General features: G+C 39.0%; 9 protein-coding genes and 1 non-coding gene across 10 annotated transcripts; 6 read left to right on the top strand and 4 right to left on the bottom strand.

Moving 5' to 3' along the window:
- Positions 1-90: 90 nt before the first annotated feature.
- On the bottom strand, positions 91-1,329 carry LOC108847285 (protein PELPK1). Its single transcript, XM_018620491.2, has one exon. It carries the CDS (start codon positions 1,232-1,234, stop codon positions 344-346), a length of 891 nt encoding a protein of 296 aa, XP_018475993.1. The 5' UTR covers positions 1,235-1,329; the 3' UTR covers positions 91-343.
- An 829-nt stretch (positions 1,330-2,158) lies between these two features.
- Positions 2,159-4,525, top strand: LOC108847282 (guanosine nucleotide diphosphate dissociation inhibitor At5g09550). The gene is made up of 11 exons (XM_018620488.2): positions 2,159-2,245; positions 2,460-2,606; positions 2,709-2,816; positions 2,890-3,062; positions 3,174-3,285; positions 3,360-3,503; positions 3,584-3,685; positions 3,760-3,884; positions 3,968-4,178; positions 4,266-4,340; positions 4,437-4,525. Exons 1-11 carry the CDS (start codon positions 2,159-2,161, stop codon positions 4,488-4,490), a joined length of 1,338 nt encoding a protein of 445 aa, XP_018475990.1. The 3' UTR covers positions 4,491-4,525.
- Positions 4,526-5,446: 921 nt separating this feature from the next.
- LOC108847281 (heat shock 70 kDa protein 10, mitochondrial) lies at positions 5,447-8,377 on the top strand. The gene is made up of 5 exons (XM_018620487.2): positions 5,447-5,707; positions 5,797-5,864; positions 5,959-6,037; positions 6,116-7,303; positions 7,582-8,377. Exons 1-5 carry the CDS (start codon positions 5,633-5,635, stop codon positions 8,215-8,217), a joined length of 2,046 nt encoding a protein of 681 aa, XP_018475989.1. The 5' UTR covers positions 5,447-5,632; the 3' UTR covers positions 8,218-8,377.
- A 111-nt stretch (positions 8,378-8,488) lies between these two features.
- Positions 8,489-9,834, bottom strand: LOC108847283 (protein RMD5 homolog). Its single transcript, XM_018620489.2, has one exon. It carries the CDS (start codon positions 9,817-9,819, stop codon positions 8,674-8,676), a length of 1,146 nt encoding a protein of 381 aa, XP_018475991.1. The 5' UTR covers positions 9,820-9,834; the 3' UTR covers positions 8,489-8,673.
- Positions 9,835-10,365: 531 nt separating this feature from the next.
- Positions 10,366-12,164, bottom strand: LOC108844519 (soluble inorganic pyrophosphatase 6, chloroplastic). The gene is made up of 6 exons (XM_018617785.2): positions 11,827-12,164; positions 11,329-11,489; positions 11,159-11,259; positions 10,877-11,058; positions 10,687-10,785; positions 10,366-10,589 (listed from the first exon to the last, which is right to left on the bottom strand). Exons 1-6 carry the CDS (start codon positions 12,085-12,087, stop codon positions 10,497-10,499), a joined length of 897 nt encoding a protein of 298 aa, XP_018473287.1. The 5' UTR covers positions 12,088-12,164; the 3' UTR covers positions 10,366-10,496.
- Positions 12,165-12,330: 166 nt separating this feature from the next.
- Positions 12,331-12,404, top strand: TRNAV-AAC (transfer RNA valine (anticodon AAC)). Its single transcript has one exon. It is a non-coding gene; the product is annotated as a tRNA-Val (tRNA).
- Positions 12,405-13,928: 1,524 nt separating this feature from the next.
- Positions 13,929-14,826, top strand: LOC108846447 (protein DMP9). Its single transcript, XM_018619676.2, has one exon. The coding sequence runs from the start codon at positions 13,944-13,946 to the stop codon at positions 14,670-14,672; it is 729 nt and encodes a 242-aa protein (XP_018475178.1). The 5' UTR covers positions 13,929-13,943; the 3' UTR covers positions 14,673-14,826.
- Positions 14,827-15,586: 760 nt separating this feature from the next.
- LOC108848058 (probable pectinesterase/pectinesterase inhibitor 51) lies at positions 15,587-18,279 on the top strand. Its single transcript, XM_018621466.2, has 2 exons — positions 15,587-16,755; positions 17,448-18,279. Exons 1-2 carry the CDS (start codon positions 15,789-15,791, stop codon positions 18,125-18,127), a joined length of 1,647 nt encoding a protein of 548 aa, XP_018476968.1. The 5' UTR covers positions 15,587-15,788; the 3' UTR covers positions 18,128-18,279.
- Positions 18,280-18,824: 545 nt separating this feature from the next.
- Positions 18,825-20,395, bottom strand: LOC108846224 (uncharacterized). Its single transcript, XM_018619449.2, has 6 exons — positions 20,248-20,395; positions 20,096-20,150; positions 19,652-19,702; positions 19,380-19,471; positions 19,218-19,295; positions 18,825-19,121 (listed from the first exon to the last, which is right to left on the bottom strand). The coding sequence occupies exons 1-6, from the start codon at positions 20,301-20,303 to the stop codon at positions 18,971-18,973; spliced, it is 483 nt and encodes a 160-aa protein (XP_018474951.1). The 5' UTR covers positions 20,304-20,395; the 3' UTR covers positions 18,825-18,970.
- A 1,636-nt stretch (positions 20,396-22,031) lies between these two features.
- LOC108847560 (protein IDA-LIKE 3) lies at positions 22,032-22,756 on the top strand. Its single transcript, XM_018620830.2, has one exon. The coding sequence runs from the start codon at positions 22,139-22,141 to the stop codon at positions 22,454-22,456; it is 318 nt and encodes a 105-aa protein (XP_018476332.1). The 5' UTR covers positions 22,032-22,138; the 3' UTR covers positions 22,457-22,756.
- The last annotated feature ends 1,467 nt before the right edge of the window (positions 22,757-24,223 follow it).

The following is a 24,223-nucleotide window of genomic DNA, read 5'->3' as shown; positions in this document are numbered from 1 at the left end:
CACATAGCTCAGAAAGAATAATCAGAAGAACTGAGAAAGAACAGTGTAAAAAGAACAACTGATTGTTCAAACATTGGCAAGTCAAAGAAATATATCATCAATAAACAACACAATCCATTAATTAAAAGTATATCAAATACAAAGAAATTTGTATGTATGAAACATACAAATATAACAGAATACAGGAAAACATGTATCAAAAAAGAAAGAGAAGTATGGCTACTAAGGAAACGATGATGAGATAGACAGACACAAGTGTATATCTCTGTAAATGGACAAAACAAGACAAGACAAGTGTGATATAGTAGTTTAAGATCATAGGGTGGGCCTGGTTCTAATAGGCTTAGTGAGTTCCAGGAACCTTTGGGAGTTCTGGCAACTTGGGAACTTCAGGCATCTTTGGTAGTTCTGGTTTTGGAATCTCTGGAACTTTTGGAACTTCTGGAACGGTTGGCAGTTCTGGTTTCACAATCTCTGGCAACTTAGGAACTTCAGGCTTTGGAACCTCAGGTATCTTTGGCAGCTCCGGCTTTTTAATTTCTGGCATCTTTGGCAACTCAGGCTTTGGAATCTCTGGCATCTTTGGTAGCTCCGGCTTCTGAATCTCTGGCAACTTAGGAGCTTCAGGCTTTTGAACCTCTGGAATCTTTGGTAGCTCTGGCTTAGGAACCTCTAGCACCTTTGGTAACTCAGGCTTTGGAATCTCCGGCACCTTTGGTAGCTCAGGCTTTGCAACCTCTGGCACCTTTGGTAGCTCAGGCTTAGGAATCTCTGGCATTTTTGGTAGCTCAGGCTTTGCAACCTCTGGTACCTTAGGAGCCTCAGGCTTCGGAGTCTCCATCAACTTAGGCATCTCAGGCTTAGAAACCTCCGGTATCTTTGGCAATTCTGGTTTTGGAATCTCCGGGAACTTAGGCAACTCAGGCTTGGGAATCTCTGGTACTTTTGGCAACTCAGGCTTCGGCATTTCAGGAATCTTGGGCAGCTCAGGCTTTGGAAGGTCAGGTAACTTGGGCATCTCTGGTTTAGGGAGCTCCGGTAACTTGGGAACTTCAAACTTCGGTAGCTCCGGGTGAGGAAGTTCAGGAAACTTTGGCAGCTCCGGTTTAGGGACCTCCTCCACTAACCGGCGAGCTCCGACTGAAACTGGACCAGCCAGCAATGCGATAAGACAGATGATCAGAATTGGTGATGAGAGGAGAAGAGCAAAGAGACTCTTCTTCATCAGTGCCATGCTTGCTTGCGTGAGAAGTTAACCTTTTTTTCTTTTGTATGCTTCTTTTGCTTTGTGGTGTGTTTGTTTGTTGTTGGTTTGTGATGAAATTATATCTTTGATTTGAATGGCTATTTAAAGGTTTTTTTGAGGAAGAATATAGATGGAGGTTGGTGGGAAAAATGTGGAGAGACTTTTTAAAATAAAAAAGTTCGTTTAACTGCTCTATCTGTATATCTAGTTGAATTTTAGGTTTTAGTGTTTACGTGTTCATGTTTTGTTACACGTATATTATAGAAAATGCTTAAACTTTGTAAACTCGAAGAAACTAATCTTGAAAACAGTCATCTAACTATTTATCCTTTTAAAAAAAGTAAATAATAAATAATAAATCAGATCAAGGTTTGATCTATTCTATATGTATCTTAAAAAGCTCTGGCAAATTTGCAAGCATGAAAGGCACTTTTAGAAGAAAAAAAAATAAACAAACAATGTTTAGGTTTTGGCTGGTAATCTATATAACAACTTAGATCCTTTGACATTGTAGATAGGTTACATATTATTTGTCATCAAAGTCATAAAGGTACAATGTGCTCAATAATGATCTTCATACAAATCTACAAAAGAAAAGTTACAGAATTGTAATCAGGACATATTTTGCCAATCTGTTCGTATAAATATAGTAAACTTTTGTGCCTTTAACAGTTTTATACATAGCAAACCGAATACTTTTACCTAGCAATACGGTTTTAATAATAATTAACGAGAAAAATTCTCAAATGGGGTTAAACGATAAGATCGGAGGTGGTGGTAAGACTGGTTTAACAGCCACACATCATCCTCTATTTCTTTTCTTACCACACACCTTTTTCTCAATCATAATCTATTAGAGATCGGAGAAGACTTAAAGAAGATCAACAATAGAGATAGATATTGATAACAACAATGGATGAAGAATATGATGTGATTGTTCTTGGGACTGGTCTCAAGGAGTGTATCCTTAGTGGTCTCCTTTCTGTCGATGGCCTCAAGGTTTTATCCTTCACAATTCAGCTTGTTTTTGTGCATTACATTAAATATAAGGCTTAATTAAATTCTACGCTTAGTTCTTGCTTTTGTTTTATATAGTTATGAATGTGCTATAAAGTACCTAAAGATGAAATATATATAATGATCCAACGAACACTTTTTAACCTTTGAAATGTGTTATTTTGGAAACACATGCATGATAAAATAACTTATATAGGTACTGCACATGGATAGAAACGACTACTATGGAGGAGAATCAAGCTCTCTTAACCTCACTCAGCTATGGAAGCGTTTCAGGGGAAGTGACACTCCTCAAGAAAATCTTGGAGCTATCAGAGAATACAATGTCGATATGATCCCAAAGGTACTTTATATAGAAATTCATATGTGAATGTAAATATCAGAATATGCACATATATGTTAATGTGGATCGATTAATGGAGATGATGATTCCTTGATTCGGCAGTTCATAATGGCTAATGGAACCCTTGTTCAAACCCTTATTCACACCGATGTCACCAAGTACCTTAACTTCAAAGCCGTTGATGGTAGCTTCGTCTACAAGAAGGGCAAGGTAGTAAACCAAGTATATTTTACCTTTTAAAAACAAGATAGCTACTCAGTTTTTTTTTTTTTTTTAAATTCAGATCTATAAAGTCCCAGCCACTGATGTGGAAGCCCTAAAGTCGCCATTGATGGGTCTGTTCGAGAAACGACGTGCGAGAAAGTTCTTTATCTATGTGCAAGACTACGATGAGAAGGATCCCAAGTCTCACGAAGGACTTGACCTCAGCAAAGTCACTGCCAGAGAGATAATCTCGTGCGTTTAACACATGTTCACACATATCAAATCATTTCATCATAGTTTCTTGCCATACAAGCTTTGACTCTCTCTGTTTTTCTTTTTTTTTTTCTTTTTTTTTTTAAATAGGAAGTATGGATTAGAAGATGATACCATTGACTTCATAGGCCATGCCTTAGCACTTCACAATGATGATGACTACTTGGATCAACCCGCCATTGATTTTGTTATGAGAATCAAGGTAAAGTGTTTTACATTCTTCCTCAACAAGGACATGTTCTGATCTCAATGTCACTGTATTGTTATGTGGTGAAGCTCTACGCGGAATCTTTGGCACGGTTCCAAGGAGGATCTCCTTACATCTACCCATTGTACGGTCTAGGAGAGTTGCCACAGGCTTTTGCGCGTTTGAGCGCTGTTTATGGTGGGACTTACATGCTAAACAAGCCTGAATGCAAGGTTACACACGATCCATGTATATATTGTTATTGCAGATGGCTAGAACTTCATGAATCTCTAACATTGTCTGTGCCTAACAGGTTGAGTTTGATAGCTCTGGAAAAGCTATTGGTGTCACTTCCGCAGGAGAAACTGCTAAATGCAAGAAACTTGTCTGTGATCCTTCTTACTTGTCTGACAAGGTAACCCTTAAACCCCATTTGACCTACAAAGGTTACTTGCTTTACGGGTCTAAGACAGTTTCCTTGTATTACAGGTTAAGAAAGTTGGGAAGGTGGCTCGAGCGGTGTGTATAATGAGCCATCCTATTCCAGACACCAACGATGCTCACTCGGTCCAAATCATTCTTCCTCAAAAGCAACTCGGCCGCAAATCAGACATGTAAGACATCATCATAATCAAATAGCACACTCAACTATTTAAGCATATGAGGATGAAACCTCTGAGATTTTTGGACTTTGTAGGTACTTGTTCTGTTGTTCATACGCTCACAACGTGGCACCAAAGGGCAAATACATTGCTTTTGTGTCTGCAGAAGCTGAAACTGACAATCCAGAGGAAGAGCTTAAACCTGGAATCGAATTGCTTGGACCTACAGATGAGATCTTCTACCATTCTTATGACACATATGTTCCTACCAATCAACAAGAAGAAGATAACTGCTTCATCTCTGGTGTAAGTGAACATCAGAATACATCATATATTATAAGAAATCTTGTCCTGGTCTTTACATGTAATGCCTTTGTGTCTGTCTATTATTAGACTTATGATGCAACAACACATTTCGAGAGTACAGTTGCGGATGTACTAGAGATGTACACCAAAATCACTGGAAAGGTAATGATAAACTCATCAATATGTTTCTTGGTTCACAAGTAGACGCTACATTTTGAACACTGAGTATTTTCTGTGTCTTCTTTTTTTGTTCTGCAGACTCTTGATTTATCTGTGGACTTGAGTGCTGCAAGTGCTGCTGCAGAAAACTGATTGACTTTTTTTATTATTGCACCCAGAGTTCTTAAACTGCATGTGACTCTTTCTCTTTATTCTGATACAGTTTAAAGTACCTTTTTGCTCATCTTACTTATAATATCTTTCCTTGTTGACGTTCTTAAATTTTGAAGAAAACACTTAAAATTAATTATCAATATAAGGAAAAAGTATGAGAAATATAACTACATATGAACTTTTACAATACTAAATTTATTCATCAAATGGATCACTTTGACAGAAGATTTGAAATCTATTATCAATATAAGGAACAAATATGAGAAATCTAACTACATATCCACAATTTATGCATTAACTAAAACAAATAGTTTAATATTTAAGATGGACACCTAACTGCATGTGTATCATCAATATAACATGGCAACACTTAAACTATTAGACCATCTTTATCGCAAGGACAATTTCAAATCCTTGAAAGAAAAAAAGCAAATGACGAAAAAAGAACAAGAAGGACGATAGTGAAGGACGACGAAAGACGTTCCTTGTTTAAAAACTTTTTCTCCTTGGTCTCCCTTGTTTTCTGTGATTTGTGGTCCCTTTCCTAACAAAGGACGCATGAAGGACCTTGCGATAAAAATGGTCTTAGTAAACTGTAAATTACCATAAATATCTCTGATTGTTTTTCATTTTTTTTTCCTGGCCATCTTTCTTCTGATTGTTTACCCTAATTTATAATTTTAGTACCATGACCTGAGCAGTTTTATATTAAAAAAAAATCAACTAACCTTATTAAAATTTTGTTGTATGATGATCATAATTCATATATTTAAAGTTACTTAATCAATTATCACCTAACCGGACCGGCTCAACATGAGCGGTTTTGTAGAAAATATTTTCGTATTCAGTCTTCCACGTGGTAACAGCACGTCCGTTTACTCAGTTTACCAGATCCACGCTTTTTTTGAGCTCCAAACGGCGTCGTCTCTTAAGCTTTGTGTGTACAGTACAGTCGAGAAGCCCCACCTCCTAGAACCTTCTCTCTTCCTCTACAAATCTCTCTCCGAAACGAACACAACACTCTTATCACTCAATTACCTTCAAAAACCCTAAACCCTAAATCGTACCGACGCACTTTTCTAATCAATCGATCGCCCCCTTGATTTCTTAAAAAAAGAATCATGGCTACCGCCGCTCTCCTCCGCTCGATTCGACGCCGTGAAGTCTCTTCCGCTCCTCTGTCAGCTTACAAATTCGTAAAATCTTCTTCTTCTATCTTCACCGATCCGAATTCCACCTCAATTGTCGCCTGATCTGGTCAATCATTTTGTCTTTGTTGTTGCAGATTCAAAGCAGCGGGAAAGCATCACTGAACGGTGGTCAGAACTGGAGAAGCTTCTCAAGGGCATTTAGGTAAATTGACCTTTCCCATCTATTTGCTTAACACCAAAGATCTTTACACTTTGTTTTATGTTTCTGAACCTTTTCTTTTCTAAAATGAATTCAGCTCGAAGCCTGCTGGAAGTGACGTCATCGGTATTGACTTGGGTACTACTAACTCCTGTGTTGCAGTTATGGAAGGAAAGGTGAGATTTTTATTATAAATGTTTTTTTTCTAATTTCTGAGCTTTTGTAAAGTTTTAACCTTTGTGTGTGTTTTGTAGAATCCGAAAGTCATTGAAAATGCTGAAGGTGCTCGAACCACACCATCGGTAGTAGCTTTCAACCCTAAAGGAGAGCTTCTCGTGGGGACACCAGCTAAACGCCAAGCTGTCACTAACCCAACGAACACACTATTTGGAACGAAACGTTTGATTGGGAGGAAGTTCGACGACCCGCAGACGCAGAAGGAGATGAAGATGGTGCCTTACAAGATAGTGCGTGCGCCTAACGGAGATGCGTGGGTCGAAGCCAACGGTCAGCAGTATTCTCCTAGTCAGGTCGGAGCGTTTGTGCTGACGAAGATGAAAGAGACGGCTGAAGCTTACTTGGGGAAGTCTGTTAAGAAAGCTGTTGTTACGGTTCCGGCTTACTTTAATGATGCTCAGAGGCAAGCTACTAAAGATGCTGGTAGGATCGCTGGTTTGGATGTGGAGAGGATTATAAACGAGCCGACGGCTGCTGCGCTTTCGTATGGGATGACTAATAAGGAAGGTTTGATCGCTGTGTTTGATCTTGGTGGTGGGACGTTTGATGTATCTGTTTTGGAGATTTCTAATGGGGTTTTCGAGGTGAAAGCTACCAATGGTGATACATTTTTGGGAGGAGAGGATTTTGATAATGCTCTGTTGGACTTCTTGGTGAATGAGTTCAAGACCAGTGAAGGGATAGACCTCGCGAAGGACAGGCTCGCTCTGCAGAGGCTTCGAGAAGCTGCTGAGAAGGCGAAGATTGAGCTATCGTCGACTTCTCAGACTGAGATTAATCTGCCGTTTATCACAGCCGATGCTTCCGGAGCAAAGCATTTCAACATCACTCTGACTAGGTCGAAGTTCGAAGCTCTGGTGAACAGCTTGATCGAGAGGACTCGTGATCCTTGCAAGAACTGTCTCAAGGATGCTGGTATAAGCGCTAAAGAAGTCGATGAGGTTCTTCTTGTTGGAGGGATGACTCGGGTCCCTAAGGTACAGACTGTTGTCGCGGAGATCTTTGGGAAGACTCCTAGTAAAGGTGTCAACCCTGATGAGGCTGTTGCTATGGGTGCTGCACTTCAAGGTGGTATCCTCCGTGGTGATGTTAAAGAATTGCTGCTTCTAGATGTCACTCCTCTTTCGCTTGGTATTGAAACACTTGGTGGTGTCTTTACAAGATTGATTGGCCGAAACACAACCATCCCCACGAAGAAGAGTCAGGTATGCTTGTAAAGATTTGTCCTTTTGATTGAAAGTCACCGAGTAACTAGGAAAGATCAGTTCTAGTTTATCACATAAGAGTAGAGAAAACTAGGGTAGCTTGAAGCACCTATTAGAGTTAGATCTATAGCTACTTAGCAAGGAATGGTCTTCTTATGGCAATTGTTCCTAAATGATTACACACTTATTTGCTGGTTAATGGATAATCCCATTTCTATCTATTGGTTTGGTCAAGTTTGTACTAAGATGATGCTGTCTCTTGTTTCTTTGTCTTGAAGGTGTTCTCAACTGCAGCAGACAACCAGACGCAAGTTGGGATCAGAGTACTTCAAGGAGAGCGTGAAATGGCATCAGACAACAAGCTACTGGGAGAATTCGATCTAGTGGGCATTCCCCCATCTCCAAGAGGCATCCCTCAGATCGAAGTAACATTCGACATAGACGCAAACGGCATTGTCACTGTTTCCGCCAAGGACAAGACGACAGGCAAAGAGCAACAGATTACAATCCGATCATCTGGTGGACTCTCGGAGGACGACATCCAGAAGATGGTGAGAGACGCAGAGTTGCACGCTCAGAAAGACAAAGAGAGGAAAGACTTGATCGACACCAAGAACACAGCCGACACGACGATCTACAGCATAGAGAAGAGCCTCGGTGAGTACAGAGAGAAGATCCCAAGTGAAGTCGCCAAGGAGATCGAAGATGCTATTGCGGATCTGAGGACCGCTTCGTCTGGAGATGATGTCAATGAGATCAAGGCCAAGATCGATGCGGCGAACAAAGCTGTTTCAAAGATAGGAGAGCACATGTCCGGTGGGGGTTCTGGTGGGGATTCAGCACCAGGAGGAGGAGGAGCTCAGGGAGGCAGTGATCAAACTCCAGAGGCTGACTACGAGGAAGTGAAGAAGTGAAGAGTCTGCTTAAATTCTTGTGAGTTTGGGTTAAAGAGATTAGGTTAGATCGTGGTTTGATTTCTATGTTCCAAGGAAACCTTTGTCTTAGAAATGGATCTCTTTCTGGAATAAGCTTTTGTAATGAACGAAACTCATTTGGAGTTTTAACTTGCGTTAATGTTCCTCTTTTGTTGTGGTGACGTGTTTTAAACGTTTATCAGCTAACCGTTTAAGTTTACTTGGGAGTAATTAAGTAAAGAAAGCTAGTCCCAATGATAAAACACCAAAATAGAGAATACACGTGATTATTGCCCTAACTTAGCTACCGAGTTCCACAATCCATATCTTGTGAACTAGTTTCCCTAGATACTAAAAAGAGAAGATCAATGTCTTTGTTCATTTCTAACTTATTGAGCTGAAACAAGAATAGTACTCTACTTCTGATGAGTCTGAGCAAGGTTACCAAACTGTCTCTCAAATGTATAACTGTCTGCATGCAGAAGCTGTGGTCTGTGAAGTACAATAAGGGCATTTGAATCTCCGAGTACTACAGCTCTTGGAGAGTCTCGAGATCGTTTGCTTGCAAAGAACATGACGACAAGGCATCATCATCGGCGGGTTGTATTCATCACTCTGCTCTCTACTAACCGGACACACAAAAACAGAGTGAAACCGAAACTCATCCCCTAGCTCCAGATCAACCGGAAGCTGTTTCATCTCTCCCCATTCTTCTTTCTTCAAACCCATCACGCGAACCAGCTTCAAAAGCTTAGGCAAGCTCTGTATACCAGCTGATAACGCGTCCGCTAAAGGAGAACTAGATGGTTGGTCATGGAGATGGTGGTACCGCTTGGTCAGCTCTTTGCTTGTCTTGTCCCAACACAGCTCCTCCTCTGCGTGAGGATAATTCTCGAGATCTTTAATCCATAACAGAGCGACTATAAGCCTCTGTATCTTTCCAGAGTGGAGTGTAGCAAACTTCGGGAAGTGAGCTCTTGCAAACCTCAAGGCATCACAACGCTTCCCTTGTCTTAACATCTCCCAGTACTTCAGACTCACGAGTTCCAGCTCCAGTTCTTGACCGTGTTGCTTCAGCTTTTCCCTGTTCTCAGAGATCCATTGCATCGCAGGCTCGATGTCTTTCTGTTTCAGTGGCTCGGTTATTCGGTGGAGTTCGAGAGATAGAGCTTTAGCCTCGTTCTCTGCTTCTACTTGAGCTTCCTTAACCAGACAATCTCCAACTTCGAACAACCCTTGTCGGTATAAATACTCGACAAGCATCTTGTCCACTAGCTCGTGATCCAAATCAATACTTCTTGAGGAGGCTGGAAACATATCATCAGGCTGGTCGGATTTTCCGAGAGCTTTCTCAAATTTGGCGAGACTCGTGTTCCATTCCTTTTGTGACTCTTGGAGCTGGTCCATCGGTAAAAGAGATCCAAGCTTCAGCTTCAGCTCGGTGAGAACCGTCTTGGGGTCGTTTTTCCTTAGGATCTGAACCAGTGACTCCACGAATCCTTCGAAAGCTCGGTCGGTGACAGCTTGGGAAGTGGAGTGGTAATGCTTTTGTCTCTTAGCAACTTGGTTAAACCCATCTTTCACTGTAGCGATGTTATCCATTTTTTTTCTTCTTCTGATATTAATCTGCAACGTGCAACTTAGTTAATTTGGTGATCAAACAACATTAAGACACGGTTTGTTTCAAACATAAAACAAACGAGAAACATAAGAACACATCAGTCAGGATTTCACCAACAATATCTTTTGGTTAAACTCTAATCAAACCAAAACAAGGAAACCTAATCGTTTGTTGTTTGAAAAGAAAAGAAAAATAAAAAGATGCGCATGCAGTACCGTGAAGGCGACGTTAAAGTCTTTCTGTTTCGGTTTCGGAGTGTTATCAGAGAGACGAAGCAGCAATAACCAATGAAGGAAGAAGTGAAACGGAAACTTGAAACACATATGAGAGAAAGATTGTTAGGTAGGTCACTATCACGTACAAATAGGAGAAGAAGATGCGTTGTTAGGTACTCAAATCTAGCTTCTGTTCAGATTTGATTTTATACCCAAATCCTTTTTTTTGTATATATATGTGCAAAATATTTTCAATATAAAATACGTTACGTTTTCTAGATAAGGTTCCTTCATTTTATGATTTCCAAAATATAAATTTTACAATAATGTATCTTTTATTATTTCTCAGTCATCAATGGTGTGAAAAACAAAAGCTCAATGTTTAGATCCCTTTTGAAAGAAAGAGAAACAAGAATGAATTGGACAACACTGCAATTAACTCTTCAGAAAAGTGAAAGGTCTCCAGCATCAACTGATCTCTTAACAAGTTTAGCCCACGACTCATTTGTTTCATGAATGATCTTCAATGCATAGTCCTGTGAAAAAAACACCAAACCACAAGTGTTATAGCTTCTCTGGTAAACTTGTAAAGGTAAACTTACTTTGTTTGCTGGTTTGTAAAGGTAAACTTACTTTGTTTGCTGGTTTGTCTCCAAGACCGAACCTGTTAGCAGGCTTTCCATCTGGGATCTTGTAGTCTCTAAACCAGTCTCTAATAGCTGTTAATGTACCCTGATACATACACCAAAGATTATATAAAGATCAGAAAACAAGGTCTGAGAATTTTAGTCTTGTTTCTTCTACTACTAAGATTAGCTCTTACAGGAAAATGCTTCTCAACATCATCAACATCATTCACAAGATGAGCTTTTGGATCATCCAATGAGATGGCAACAATCTTCCAGTCTAGCTCTCCTTCATCAATCATAGCTAAAGCAGCTAAAGGCTTGATTTTTAGAACCTCCCCTATCTTCCTTTGGGTTTCACCAATCTCAACAACATCAACTACGAATCCATAACCAAAGAACCATAAGCTTGATAACAACATTTCAAGTGAGATATCATACAACATATTCCAGTAGATAAACACACAAAGTTCACCCACCTGGATCATTATCCCCAAAAGCTCCTTCGACTTCAGCGTTTGCCTGAGATGGATCTTCCCATGTCTGTGGAAGCAACCCATAGTTCCAGTTTATGTTGTACCTGGATATATCCAAGATGCATAAGCCTCAAGAATCTAGATGAATAACTGAAGGAAACTATCTCACTTACGGATAGTATCTGAGCTTTCCCTTCTTAGTGTCTTGCTTAATAGGAGTGAAGTCTTCATCGGTAGCAACCTCCATTTTGGCTTTTGACTCTTTAGGGATTTCAACTATAAAATTGTAAACTCCATCTCCCAAGGTCAATGGTATATCATGCCATGGAGAAACCTATACACAATATGCATATAATGACTATTCAACATTTAACAGAAAGCACAAAACAGAGTAACAAATCAAAAGCATTTTCAAAAAAAAAAATCACAATGTATATCTAATAACCACCAGAGTAGTCCAAATAACAATGTGATATATACCCAAAAGTTCAAATCTTTTTGGATTTTGGTAAAACAAATAAAAACAGAGCTTTAACACAGAACAGAGTAATGAATCAAAAGCATTTCATAAAGTTAGAAACTTTTAGAAACGTTGGTTATCGAAACAGAGAGAGAGAGAAGAAAGCTTTGGCTTTTTAATACGAAGGAGAAGTAAGAGACCAAGGTAGTACCTTCTTTCCGGAGCCATCGAGGAAGAAGACGCGATAATCTAGGGTTTCGGGTTGACCTTCTTCTTTGACCTTAACCTGAGGGTTGTAAATGGCACTGCAAGAGAAGGGTCGCTTCGATTTCAGCACCAAAGCTCTTCTGTTGTTGAAGCATAGAGCGCCGCCGCCGCCGCATGATCTCTTCGCCGGGAGAAGGAAAGCTCGTTTGGCGAGGAAACACGAGGTGGTGGCGGAAGCTGCAGTAATCACTCTTGTGGCCGCCATTGTGGAGAAGAAAAGATTGAAGAACGGTGGTGGCCTTTCGTTTCACTCGTTGGCTCTCTCTCTCTTTTTATTCTTCTCCACGGAGAAAACAAATAAATTGGAAAAAAAAAGGTATAGGATTTGGTTCGGACAAGAAGAAAACAAACCGTAGTGAATAATAAACCACGTGGGCTTTGTCGGGTTAGGTAATACCAATTACAATGCGTGTCTGAATCTTAAAAGTGTAGAATTGGTTAACAAATTGGTTTCGTGGTGTAGTTGGTTATCACGTCAGTCTAACACACTGAAGGTTTCCGGTTCGAACCCGGGCGAAGCCATGTTTTTTCAGTTTTTATTTTATCTTTTTCACACGCTGACTATCTTCTGTTTCCAATGACAAGTGTGTGTGAAAAGAAAATAAATGGTAACTGGATTTGAATGTCAGAGATGCATTAGACAGGACATGTTATGGATGATAATAATTTGTGGAGAAAAAAAATGTTGTTCATTTGTAAGAAACATTATCCCTTTTATCTTCTTTATGTATGTATATGTTACACTTACACTCTTCTCTCGAGTCTTGACTGTCATAGCTCTCAAATATCCATGAAGATTATCAATTTGGTTTTCCACATGGATTACTGTTTTCCATATGTTTTCAGTTTTTATTTTATCTTTTTCACACACTGACTATCTTATATTTCCAATGACAAGTGCGTGTGAAAAGAAAAATAAATGGTAACTGGATTTGAATGTCAGAGATGCATTAGACAGGACATGTTATGGATGATAATAATTTGTGGGGAAAAAAATGTTGTTCATTTGTAAGAAACATTATCCCTTTTATCTTCTTTTAATGTATGTATATGTTACACTTACACTCTTCTCTCGAGTCTTGACTGTCATAGCTCTCAAAAATATCCATGAAGATTATCAATTTGGTTTTCCACATGGATTACGGTTTTCCATATGTTTTCAGTTTTTTATTTTATCTTTTTCACACACTGACTATCTTCTGTTTCCAATGACAAGTGCGTGTGAAAAGAAAATAAATGGTAACTGGATTTGAATGTCAGAGATGCATTAGACAGGACATGTTATGGATGATAATAATTTTGTGGGGAAAAAAATGTTGTTCATTTGTAAGAAACATTATCCCTTTTATCTTCTTTATGTATGTATTGTTGTACACTTACACTCTTCTTCTCGAGTCTTGACTGTCATAGCTCTCAAAATATCCATGAAGATTATCAATTTGGTTTTCCACATGGATTACGGTTTTCCATATGTTTTCAGTTTTTATTTTATCTTTTTCACACACTGACTATCTTCTGTTTCCAATGACAAGTGCGTGTGAAAAGAAAATAAATGGTAACTGGATTTGAATATCAGAAATGCATTAGACAGGACATGTTATGGATGATAATAATTTGTGGGGAAAAAAAATGTTGTTCATTTGTAAGAAACATTATCCCTTTTATCTTCTTTATGTATGTATATGTTACACTTACACTCTTCTCTCGAGTCTTGACTGTCATAGCTCTCAAAATATCCATGAAGATTATCAATTTGGTTTTCCACATGGATTACGGTTTACGCGGCTCAATTTTCTTACGGTTAAATTCGGTTTAAACACCAATCAAGTCGTTTTATTTCTTCTACCCACCCTGTCAGAAAGAACGGTTATGTTTTCCTCTGTGAAGTCTGATTTGCCCTTTTTCTTGTTTCCACAGACCATTTCTTCTGATAAATATAAACAGTTACAGTCTCGACGGAACATAACTGTTTATATAAACTGACACATTCCATTTCACACAAGACAAAGAAACTGTTTAATCACAAAAAAAAAACAGAGAAAACACGCAAAAAGTTAAAAGATGGAGAAAACAGAGGAAAGTGTCGGGATCAGAGTCTACACGCCGCAAAAACCATCACCATCACCAGCCTCTCGTTCGCCCAAACCCTTGTTAATCTCTTCACTTCCTTCACTTCCCCCAGGAGCCGCAGCCGGAGGAGGAAGAGGCCGCAAACGCCGCATGGTCGCACAAGGAGTTCAAAAAACGGTTTCAAAGACATCGATGATCGTCAACTTCCTTCCGACAGGAACTCTCCTGATGTTCGAGATGGTTCTCCCTTCCATCTACCGCGACGGAGACTGCAACGGAATCAACACGCTCATGATCCATATCCTCCTCCTTCTCTGCGCGACCTCCTGCTTCTTCTTCCACTTCACCGACAGTTTCAAAGCAGCCGACGAGAAAATCTATTACGGTTTCGTCACGCCGCGTGGACTCGCCGTGTTCATGAAACCGCCGCCGCCTGAGTTCGGAGGCGGAGGAGATGTGATCGCGGAAGCGGAGATACCCGTGAATGATGAGAGGTATAAGTTGAAGGTTAACGACTTTGTTCATGCGGTGATGAGCGTTTTGGTGTTTATGGCGATCGCGTTTTCGGACAGGAGAGTCACGGGTTGTTTGGTTCCAGGGAAAGAGAAAGAGATGGATCAAGTTATGGAGAGTTTCCCGTTGATGGTCGGAATCGTTTGCAGTGCTCTGTTTCTTGTTTTTCCGACCACTCGACGTGGTGTTGGATGCATGTCTGCTTGATTTTTCTTTAAGTATGTGTTTGTGTATTTGTATTTTGTTGTTTTGCATGTAATTCAGATAACTTGTATTGAACTCTACTATCTAATCTTCACCTATTGTATTGTACTGTAAAATAAAAATGCTGTTAGTCACATTGTGATCATTATGTTGTAAACTATTGGCAGTCTTTCAATCTGGTATCTTGTAATCTCTAAACCAGTCTCCAATGGCTGCTGGTGTACCCTGAGAATTTAGTCTTGTTCTACTACTACTAAAGATTAGCCTCTTACAGGGAAATGTTTCTCAACATCATTCACAAGATGAGCTTTTAGAACCTCGCTTATCTTCCTTTGTGTTTCACCAATCTCAAAACAACATCAACTACAAATCCGTAACCAAGAATTAAAAAAGGTTGGTAACAAAATTCAAGTGATATTATTCATATATATTCCAGTAGATAAAAAAGAACAAGTATCAGAAAGTTAACCTTGGATCATTTATCACCAAAAGCTCCTTCAACTTCAGCGTTTGCCTGAGATGGATCTTCCCAAGTCTGTGGAAGCAACCCATATATAGTTCCAGTTTATGTTGTACCAATGGCATAAAACATATATATACTACTAAGACGTATGGTTAGTGTTAGCTAACTCCAACATAGATAATACATTAGCTACTAGAGTCATGCTATTGTAAAAAGTTTTACAACTAAGATCTACGAGTCGATATTAGAGAAACATAGAGACCCCATAAAGAAAACAACAATTACCAACTTTAAAGTCAGATCAATAAAGGTTGACTTGACTCTGAGACCTAAACACTAAACCGATAAAAACCGAAATCTAAACCGGACAATCTGATCTCCTTTCTTGTATAATCAAACCGTACTTAATAAAAGACAATCACAAAATGCCAACCTCATCTTCTCTATCCTCTCTCTGCGCGCATGATCATCGCATTAGTGTTCCACTACGCATCGCCCGTGACTCTAATGGTCTGTGACTGTAATCCATCTCTCTCCATTTTTAAATCTTAATTTCCAATTTCTTTTTCACAATTCCAAAAGAATTTAATTCATTTCCATACTCATATATATATTCACACCGTTCTTAATGGCTTATTCTAAACTACTCCATCACCATGTCCTCCACTCTCATCCTTCTCTTCTCTCTCTTCCTCTTCGCCTCTACCTCCTTCTCCTCCCGTCCCCACCATCACTACCACCACCGCAAGTCTCCTCCGCTCACTCCCTCCTCGTCTACCGCCTCTCAGATCCGTCTCGCCTGCAACGCCACTCGCTACCCGGACCAATGCCTCTCCTCCCTCTCCGAACCGGGTCTCCTCCCTCCGGATCCCAACCCGACCCAGATCATCCGCTCAGCGATCTCCCTCTCTCTCCAAAACCTAGAAACAGCTCAGTCCAAACTCAAGTCCATCCTGGACGCCTCCGCAGGCAACCTAAACCGCACCAACGCCGCGAACACGTGTCTCCAGCTCCTCTCCTACTCCAAACACCGCACCCTATCGACTGACTACGCTCTGACACGTGGCCGGATCAAAGACGCTCGCGCCTGGACGAGCGCCTCCCTCGTCTACCAGTACGACACCTGGTCAGCGCTCAAGTACGTCAACGACACGGCGCAGGTCGGCGAAACGATGTCGTTTCTAGACGGAGTGCTCATCCACGTCACCAGCAACGCGCTCAGCATGATGGTCTCGTACGATAACTTCGGGGACGACTTGGCCTCGTGGACTCCCCCAGCGACGGAGCGAGACGGGTTCTGGGAGAAGACTGGGCCTGGTATGGGCTCGGATCCGGGCGCTTTGTTGGGCTTCCCTTCCGGTTTGAAAGAAGACGCGACGGTCTGCAAAACCGGAGAGTGCGGTTACAAGACGGTTCAGGACGCCGTTAACGCGGCGCCAAATAACAGCGGAGAGAGAAAGTTCGTTATCAAGATTATCGAAGGAGTATACGAGGAGACCGTTAGGGTTCCGTTTGAGAAGAAGAACGTCGTCTTCGTCGGAGACGGCATGGGCAAAACGGTCATTACGGGTTCCTTGAACGTCGGGATGCCTGGGATGACCACGTACAACACTGCAACTGTCGGTGAGTTTTATTATTACTACTATGAAGTAAACGTCTTTTTAATGCTAAAGCAACGTAATGTTTGTTTATTGACCAATAAGCGTTGAAAATTCTTGTTCATTTATACTTTTTATTCAGCTAGATGGGGATAAATATCATGTGGGTTTTGCACTGGGCACGTGAAAGTATATATTATAATGTTATTTATTATAAAAAATATTTTCAGTTTAAAACAGCTTGTTTATTTATTTTACTTATATTAATCAAAAAGTATTTTATATAGTATGCTAATTAATATTCACTCTGTTTCATAATAAGAATCACTATGCGCTCATTTTCTTGTTACACAAAGAGTGTCACTTTACAATTCCAATGTAAATTATACTAATTTTTAGCTGAAAATTAATTGCAAACTGCATTGATTTTATAAATAATTTTATTTATCTAAAATACTATTGGTTAAAGAGATATAATTAATTACAACTTACATATATTTCAACAATTTTCTTAATTTGTGTGAAAAATGTCACAACGACAATCTTTAAGAAACGGAGGGAGTATATCATAAATTTCTTTTGAAATGCGTGAAAATATTGAACGGATTGAGTGTTTTCTTGTCAATATTTGTTGAATTTTCTTTTTTTTTTTAAAACGACAATTGTACTTGAATATTACACAAATTATAATAAACTGTTACATGTTTGATGTGATAGGAGTGGTAGGAGATGGATTCATGGCTCGTGATATAACCTTCCAAAACACGGCGGGACCAGACGCTCACCAAGCTGTGGCGTTTAGATCAGACAGCGACTTTTCTCTGCTCGAGAACTGTGAGTTTCTTGGGAACCAAGACACACTCTACGCACATGGACTTCGTCAGTTCTACAAAAGCTGCCGTATCCAAGGGAACGTTGACTTCATCTTCGGAAACTCAGCTTGCGTCTTCCAAGACTGCGAGATCCTTATTGCACCTCGTCAGCTTAACCCCGAGAAGGGCGAGAAAAACGCTGTCACTGCACATGGGAGAATTGACCCGTCGCAGTCGACGGGGTTCGTGTTCTTGAACTGTTTGATAAACGGGACGGAGGAGTACATGAAGCTGTATAAAGCTAACCCTAAGGTGCATAAGAACTTCTTGGGGAGGCCGTGGAAAGACTACTCGAGGACTGTGTTTATAGGGTGCAATATGGAGGCTTTGATAACTCCTGATGGGTGGCTACCGTGGAGTGGGGATTTCGCTCTTCAGACGCTGTATTATGGAGAGTCTAAGAACAAGGGTTTGGGATCAGATAGGTCACAGAGGGTTTCGTGGAGCAGTGAGATACCAGAGGAGCATGTTCATGTGTACTCGGTGGCTAACTTTATTCAAGGCGATGAGTGGGCTTTGATGTAGTCTGGTTGGATCAAGTCATGACTAAAGGAAAAGCTTTAATTATAAGAAGTTTTAACCATTGTACTTAAGTTGAGAAAATTTATAAGATTGAACAAAAAAAAGATTAAGAACTTGGCATTCACGTTAGTTTATATAAATTGAAAGTTCAGAATATCTAAACTAAATTTCTTAAGGTTGGGCCTTTTTGCTTATACTTGTATGTATGTAGCTGTCAAAGGTTAGCGTGTTGGAATGTAATCAAAAATGCGTATGGAGAAAAAATCTCTAGTTGTGAGCTGGGAAGCATCTGATGCCTTTTGCTTGACGTTAAAGCAGAGTTTGTTCAGCCTAGACATCATCATCACCATCATTTCAATGTTTTTGAGAGTTGGCTGTAGAAAAGTCAGGAGGATGCAGTTAGACCAATTTAGGGTTTAGCCTGTTAGACCACTATTGATCATGCTTTTAGAATTCTTTTTAAGTGGTTCACCTAAAGATATTTAAGTTGACAGGGCCCCATGCACTAGACACATGAGTCAACTGTTTTGGTAGATCACAGGGCCACACACTAAGAGATGAGTGGTCACAAACTCAAACCTGATCTTGTAGTAGAAGCAAGTGAAAAGAGAAACTTTTTTTTTTTACTCAAATTGAAATTAGATTAAACTTTAACTTGCAGTTTTAAGATAGCAAAATTAAAAAAAAAAAAAAAAAAGACTCATGAGAACTGTTGATGCATTCAAGACACCATTGTAAATGTTCAGAACTAACAACAAAAAGCCTAAATATATTGTTTACCTCGGTAAAAACATATTATGGTAAATAGTGGATGATGCAGAAAGAAGATTGTAATTATTTTCCACATTATAATTCGGTATCAGAGATCTTCTCCTCCTTAGGTGGAGCAACTTGCTTCATGAGGCGGGATTTATCCCATGGGTCCAACGGCACACGTTGTGGTGGTTGAGGGGTTGCTGGATTCGATTGCCTAAGCTCGTTCTCTCTGTCTATAAACCTGCCCAAAGTATATGCCCCACTTAGTTCACCAGTAACTTATTACGTAGATCATTAACGTAAACAGTAGCAATGATAAAGAAGAAACTAATTTTACTCGATATAGGCCATTGGAGCAGCATCACCGACTCGAATGCGAGTACGTAACAATCTCGTGTATCCACCATCTCTATCTCTGTAACAAAATCGTATTAATCCAAATGAAGCGCTTAGGCAACAACAGCTAACAATGGGCACAAGAGAGTTGAAGAAAACTCACTTGTATCGGTAAGCCAGTTCAGTGAAAATCTTGTGAAGGACATCATCTCCTCTTACAAAACCAGCTGCTCGCCTTGCCGAATCGAGTGAGCCCTGATAAAAGTGTTATCATCAAGATGCAGTTATCCAATACTATAAGATAACGAGATACAAAAACTGTAAAATACTTAATGGAAGTAAAAAAACTATATATCTTTCAACCAAGCAGATACTTCACTGGATGATATATCTAAACAAAAATGGCATAGAGAATAAATCAATCAACCAACATACCTCTTTACCGAGTTGAATCATGTTATCAGCAAGACGACGCACCTCTTTAGCCTGCAAAAACACACAACGTTAGTTTAATTTCTTGCGTTCTCTGCTACCAGTGTTTCTCTGTAATGTCTGTAAAAAATTAAAACTCTTGGTATAAAATTTAACATTTTACCCCCCAAAAAAAAACACACACAACGTTTCTTTAGCACAATATATGTGATCACTAATCACTATAGACAAGTTTCAAAGTGAATTAAAAAAAAAAGAAGCAAATTCAACAATAAAAAATGTGCTAGAAAGGAGTCTCCTTTTCTCACCAATACAGACACAAACAATCAATCTGATGGAATTCAATTGAGTTACATTACATGCAGGGAGATTCGTAGATTCTATAAACCCAGAAATCAAACGTTAAGAGTATGAAACTGTATGGAGGAAGGAAGAGGGAATCAATACCTTAGTGACGGTGGTCTCTATACGCTCGTGCTTGACCAATTGAGACACCAGTGTCCTGATCGAAACCAAACACTTCGAAATCAAAAGGAGAAAGCTTTTTTTTTTTACATGGGAAAAGAGAGAGAGAGAGAGAGAGAGGAGAGAATGGGTACCTGAGCATGGAGATACGGTGACCCGCATGCCGGCCGAGCTTCCTGAAGTTTGTCATTTCCTGCTGCGTCGGAGAAGTGATCGGAGAGAAGAACCCTAAGGAGGGAGAGTGTGGACGGTAAAATGTGTACTGTCTTAGTATTGGGCTGGGCTTTTAAAAAAACATCTTGGGCCCAATAACACAATCTTCAATAAAAATATTCTATTTAATCAAATTAGTTATAGAGGTGGTAGTTTTGCTTTAATTGGTAATCTTGTTAACCAATATGATGATAAATTCACAGAGAGGGAGTATAGAATAAATAATATCTTGTTTCGCAAAGCTCTCCAAAAACATATTAAAGGAATTAGAGTTTCATTCTTAAATCAGACAACAATTAAACCAAAAAAGTTGTAACTACTCTATCACTAATTCTATAACCAATAATACATAGATTAGTCTGTCCCTTATTTATTATTTAAAAAAAAACGTTAATGTTGAAATTATCTCATGATATATAACACTAGTAAGTGTCAGAGATGGGTTTGTTCTCTCTACAGTTGTACATAAGTGCTAAAAGGAACTTGGACAAGCTAGCTTTAGATTATCATTTGTTGTTCTTCTGACATAACTACGGTTGTTGCCTTCTATTTTCAGTTTCCTTCTATTCTTGTAACATCTTGTCGGCAATATTGGTCATTCCATTTATATACGTATGCCCCGAAAGAGGATACAACTTATTAGATCTGCATGGTTTAGTATAATCCACGAGATTACACTGTGGAACATGTCGAAGAGGTAATTATGAGTGGATATGATATTTTGTGGCAACGATTTAGAATTGGTTGTTCCGTGTCTGTGGTATGGTTGCTGTATCGAGTTATCGTCAAGTCACGTCTCAGTCTATGTAAAAGGTCAATATATTATATATCTAAGTATACAACATCTATGCAAATGCGTTAGCTAGCTCAACTGATTGTAAGAGATCGTTTGTACACAATATCGGACTAAAGCAGATGAATATAATTGTTTTCTTTTTGACATAACATGAAGTGAAAAGGCTTTTCCCATCACTAATTATCGTTAATGCCATTTCCATCTCTTTCTTTTTCATTGCTGGTGGATCCTAATATATTAGTCATTCTCATGAAATAACGACAAAAAGATATATTTTTCAAAGAAAATTAAAAATCTCTGAAATATATGTCACACTTGCTCGTGAACCTAATTAAAGACAGCTGTAAAGAAGTCTTCCTCTATTCTTTTTGAAATTCGTTGTGGGTCAATAAAAAGTTACAAATCAACGAAAATTGTTTAAACTATCATATTCTTAATACCACTTCAACTTCATTTCAACTTCATTTCGTAATCTTCCTATTCCTTAATCTTCCTAAATACAGAACCAATTTTAATAATACTTGCAGACTTCATAAAACATATTTTACTATTATTTCTAAATCGACCATCCATTGCAACATCCCTAAACCTAATAGACTGTTTTTTTTTTTTGAACAACAACCTAATAGACTGTTTAAACTAGTAAATTCATGATAATGGTTTTAGGTTGTGTAGGGTCTTATACCAAAAAAAACATACGAATAGAACCATAAGTAAACAAAACCATAAGTCAACATCCTAATAGACTGTTTCAATCACTCTCTCTCTCTCTCTCTCTCTCTCTCTCTCTCTCTCTCTCTCTCTCTCTCTCTCTCTCTCTCTCTCTCGACGTGCCCATGAATCTTGCTGTCATCAATTCACAGCCTCCTCTTTTTCATTCCATCACCCATCAACCAAAAACTCCTTTAAATAGTATTAAACAATTCCACTCAAAAACGCTTCGAACACAAATCTTTTCCCACTCTCTCTCGCTCTCTTTTTTCCCGTCATCGGCTCCAATCTTTAATCCATCAAATATGTCTTCTCGAAACCCCATATCAAGAACCAATCAACTCACGAAAACAACACTTATTCTCAGTATTCTTTTTGTCCTTTTGAGTTGCTGCAGTGGAGCAAGAACCACGATCTTGTTTAGCACGAGTTCACCACCGGAGCAAAACGACGTAGTTTCACCACCACCTCATCATCATCACACTCGTCAAGTACAAGATCACAAAAGTGTACAGTTCTTGGGGTCCATGCCACGTCAGTTTCCGGTTCCAGCTTCTGGTCCTTCAAGAAAACATAACGACATCGGTTTAGCTAGTACTACTACGACTCGATCTTCTCCTTGACCCTCAGAAGATTTAAGTAACCAGTCTCTTTTTATTTCTCTAGGTTTTGTGGTTTAATATTGGTTTAAACGGATGTAAGTAGGATTTTAGTTCGATTTATTTCTGGGAAATCAATGATATGGATAGACCAGCTTTTGTTTTTAAGATTCTAGTATTGGAACTGGCTAGATCCATTGAGATGGTGCATGTACGTAACTGTAAAGTGGAGACATAAGGGTCTTTTGCAGTACAAACAATCATTGTTCTTTTTGATTTTCTGACAAAAAGGAATGTTCCGCGCGCGCCCATGCTTAAGTTTCTCATAAGGCTCGCATACTAAGTTATAATCGTTGATTGATCCGAAATGATGATGGTATATACTGTATCGAAATCAGTAATTACAATTATTAAGATATAAGTCCCAATCAAAATACAGGCTAATTACTGACTCGTTTGGTATACTATTAATAGTTCCAGTACTTGGAATTTAAACTGCATAAGTCCAATCTTAATCACACGTTTTAGTTATAACATATACTTTGAATGATATTGAAATAAAATATAATCATTCAAGTACACTAATAATGTGTTTTCGTGCGTGAAAGAATGGTTAGTCGCTAAAAGTATACGTTATAACTAAAGCGTGTGATTAAGATTGGAACTATACAAATAATTGATTATTTTGGATCTATCCTTTCGTAAAGTTGTAGAATAATGTCATGAGTAGTCGATCGTGGATGCGATTTAGCAACGGATTTGATGTGATATCTCCTAAGAATTCCAGATGGTCTTTGAACGTTTTTTTGGGGTTAGTGAATGGGGCTGGAACATTTTTCTGCATAGTTTTAAAAATAAATCAAATTATATTCGCTTGTTTCTCATTCAAACTTTGAATAACTTTATTGGACTCCCATGTGATGATTTATACTTTTCATGAACAAGAGGGTCCTTGACTCGAATTTAATTATTTAGCTTCTTGTCTCGATCGTTAGGTCTTTAGTTTAGGTCATTAATTAAAAGTTAATAACGCATGAGCTATAGATTAGTACTTACTGATGCATGACTTATATTTCTTGTTTTGTACTGGACGTCTTATTGTAATGAGTTTAGTATAGATACTGTAATTTGGTGACCTGCAACGCTGTATTAGTCAAAGCATCCGTGTGGGAATGAATAAAATAACAAGCAAAGATGGCCTAAACGATGTGACAAATGCTAGAGTGTATATTACGATGGATATGCGACATGTGATGTGTTCATGCATTCGTGTGTACTCATGTCCACGTGCACGTACACGTGCGGTGTGTCCCGCCTGGACAGGGTCTCGATTATTTCGAATCACATATATTAATGTAATATACTACCTATAAATCTATAACATATCCATATGCACGCATCGACGAACATACTCGTTCCAAAAACCCAATATTTTGGTTAATGATTGAACATTATTGATCGTATATAATCCATACATATTGTAAATATATGTTATATACATGAACATCGCTTTTATGATTTGCGACTTCGCTCTATACGTACATGACATTTATATGACAATACTATTCTCAAATTGAAATCTATCCAATGATCTACCACTTGGATCATGTGAAAATGCGCAACCTCTGTTAATTTATCACCGTACGTCAAACTCTGACAACCTCCGCGGATAAAGACACAATTACATTTAGCTTAAAAAGCACACAAAAGAACGGTACCGCAACCACACAGAACATGTGTTTCAATTTCTTTTTTCTTCAGATTCAACGCGAATTCTCTGAAGAGTTTACA

The sequence above is a fragment of the Raphanus sativus genome, chromosome 3, assembly GCF_000801105.2.
Source record: "Raphanus sativus cultivar WK10039 chromosome 3, ASM80110v3, whole genome shotgun sequence".
Lineage (NCBI taxonomy): Eukaryota > Viridiplantae > Streptophyta > Magnoliopsida > Brassicales > Brassicaceae > Raphanus > Raphanus sativus.
This window is presented reverse-complemented; position numbering and strand designations above follow the sequence as displayed.

Coding starts and splice junctions, on each gene's coding strand:
- LOC108847285 (XM_018620491.2), bottom strand. CDS start 1,234: ATGGCACTGATGAAGAAGAGTCTCTTTGCTCTTCTCCTCTCATCACCA.
- LOC108847282 (XM_018620488.2), top strand. CDS start 2,159: ATGGATGAAGAATATGATGTGATTGTTCTTGGGACTGGTCTCAAGGAG. Junction 3,686..3,759: donor CTTCTTACTTGTCTGACAAG/GTAACCCTTAAA, acceptor CTTGTATTACAG/GTTAAGAAAGTTGGGAAGGT. Junction 4,179..4,265: donor ATAACTGCTTCATCTCTGGT/GTAAGTGAACAT, acceptor GTCTATTATTAG/ACTTATGATGCAACAACACA.
- LOC108847281 (XM_018620487.2), top strand. CDS start 5,633: ATGGCTACCGCCGCTCTCCTCCGCTCGATTCGACGCCGTGAAGTCTCT. Junction 5,708..5,796: donor CTCTGTCAGCTTACAAATTC/GTAAAATCTTCT, acceptor TTGTTGTTGCAG/ATTCAAAGCAGCGGGAAAGC. Junction 5,865..5,958: donor AGCTTCTCAAGGGCATTTAG/GTAAATTGACCT, acceptor AAATGAATTCAG/CTCGAAGCCTGCTGGAAGTG.
- LOC108847283 (XM_018620489.2), bottom strand. CDS start 9,819: ATGGATAACATCGCTACAGTGAAAGATGGGTTTAACCAAGTTGCTAAG.
- LOC108844519 (XM_018617785.2), bottom strand. CDS start 12,087: ATGGCGGCCACAAGAGTGATTACTGCAGCTTCCGCCACCACCTCGTGT. Junction 11,059..11,158: donor TTTTGGGGATAATGATCCAG/GTGGGTGAACTT, acceptor ATGGATTCGTAG/TTGATGTTGTTGAGATTGGT. Junction 10,786..10,876: donor ATGTTGAGAAGCATTTTCCT/GTAAGAGCTAAT, acceptor TGTATGTATCAG/GGTACATTAACAGCTATTAG.
- LOC108846447 (XM_018619676.2), top strand. CDS start 13,944: ATGGAGAAAACAGAGGAAAGTGTCGGGATCAGAGTCTACACGCCGCAA.
- LOC108848058 (XM_018621466.2), top strand. CDS start 15,789: ATGTCCTCCACTCTCATCCTTCTCTTCTCTCTCTTCCTCTTCGCCTCT. Junction 16,756..17,447: donor GTACAACACTGCAACTGTCG/GTGAGTTTTATT, acceptor TTGATGTGATAG/GAGTGGTAGGAGATGGATTC.
- LOC108846224 (XM_018619449.2), bottom strand. CDS start 20,303: ATGACAAACTTCAGGAAGCTCGGCCGGCATGCGGGTCACCGTATCTCC. Junction 20,151..20,247: donor CACCGTATCTCCATGCTCAG/GTACCCATTCTC, acceptor GGTTTCGATCAG/GACACTGGTGTCTCAATTGG. Junction 19,296..19,379: donor GAACTGGCTTACCGATACAA/GTGAGTTTTCTT, acceptor ATTTTGTTACAG/AGATAGAGATGGTGGATACA.
- LOC108847560 (XM_018620830.2), top strand. CDS start 22,139: ATGTCTTCTCGAAACCCCATATCAAGAACCAATCAACTCACGAAAACA.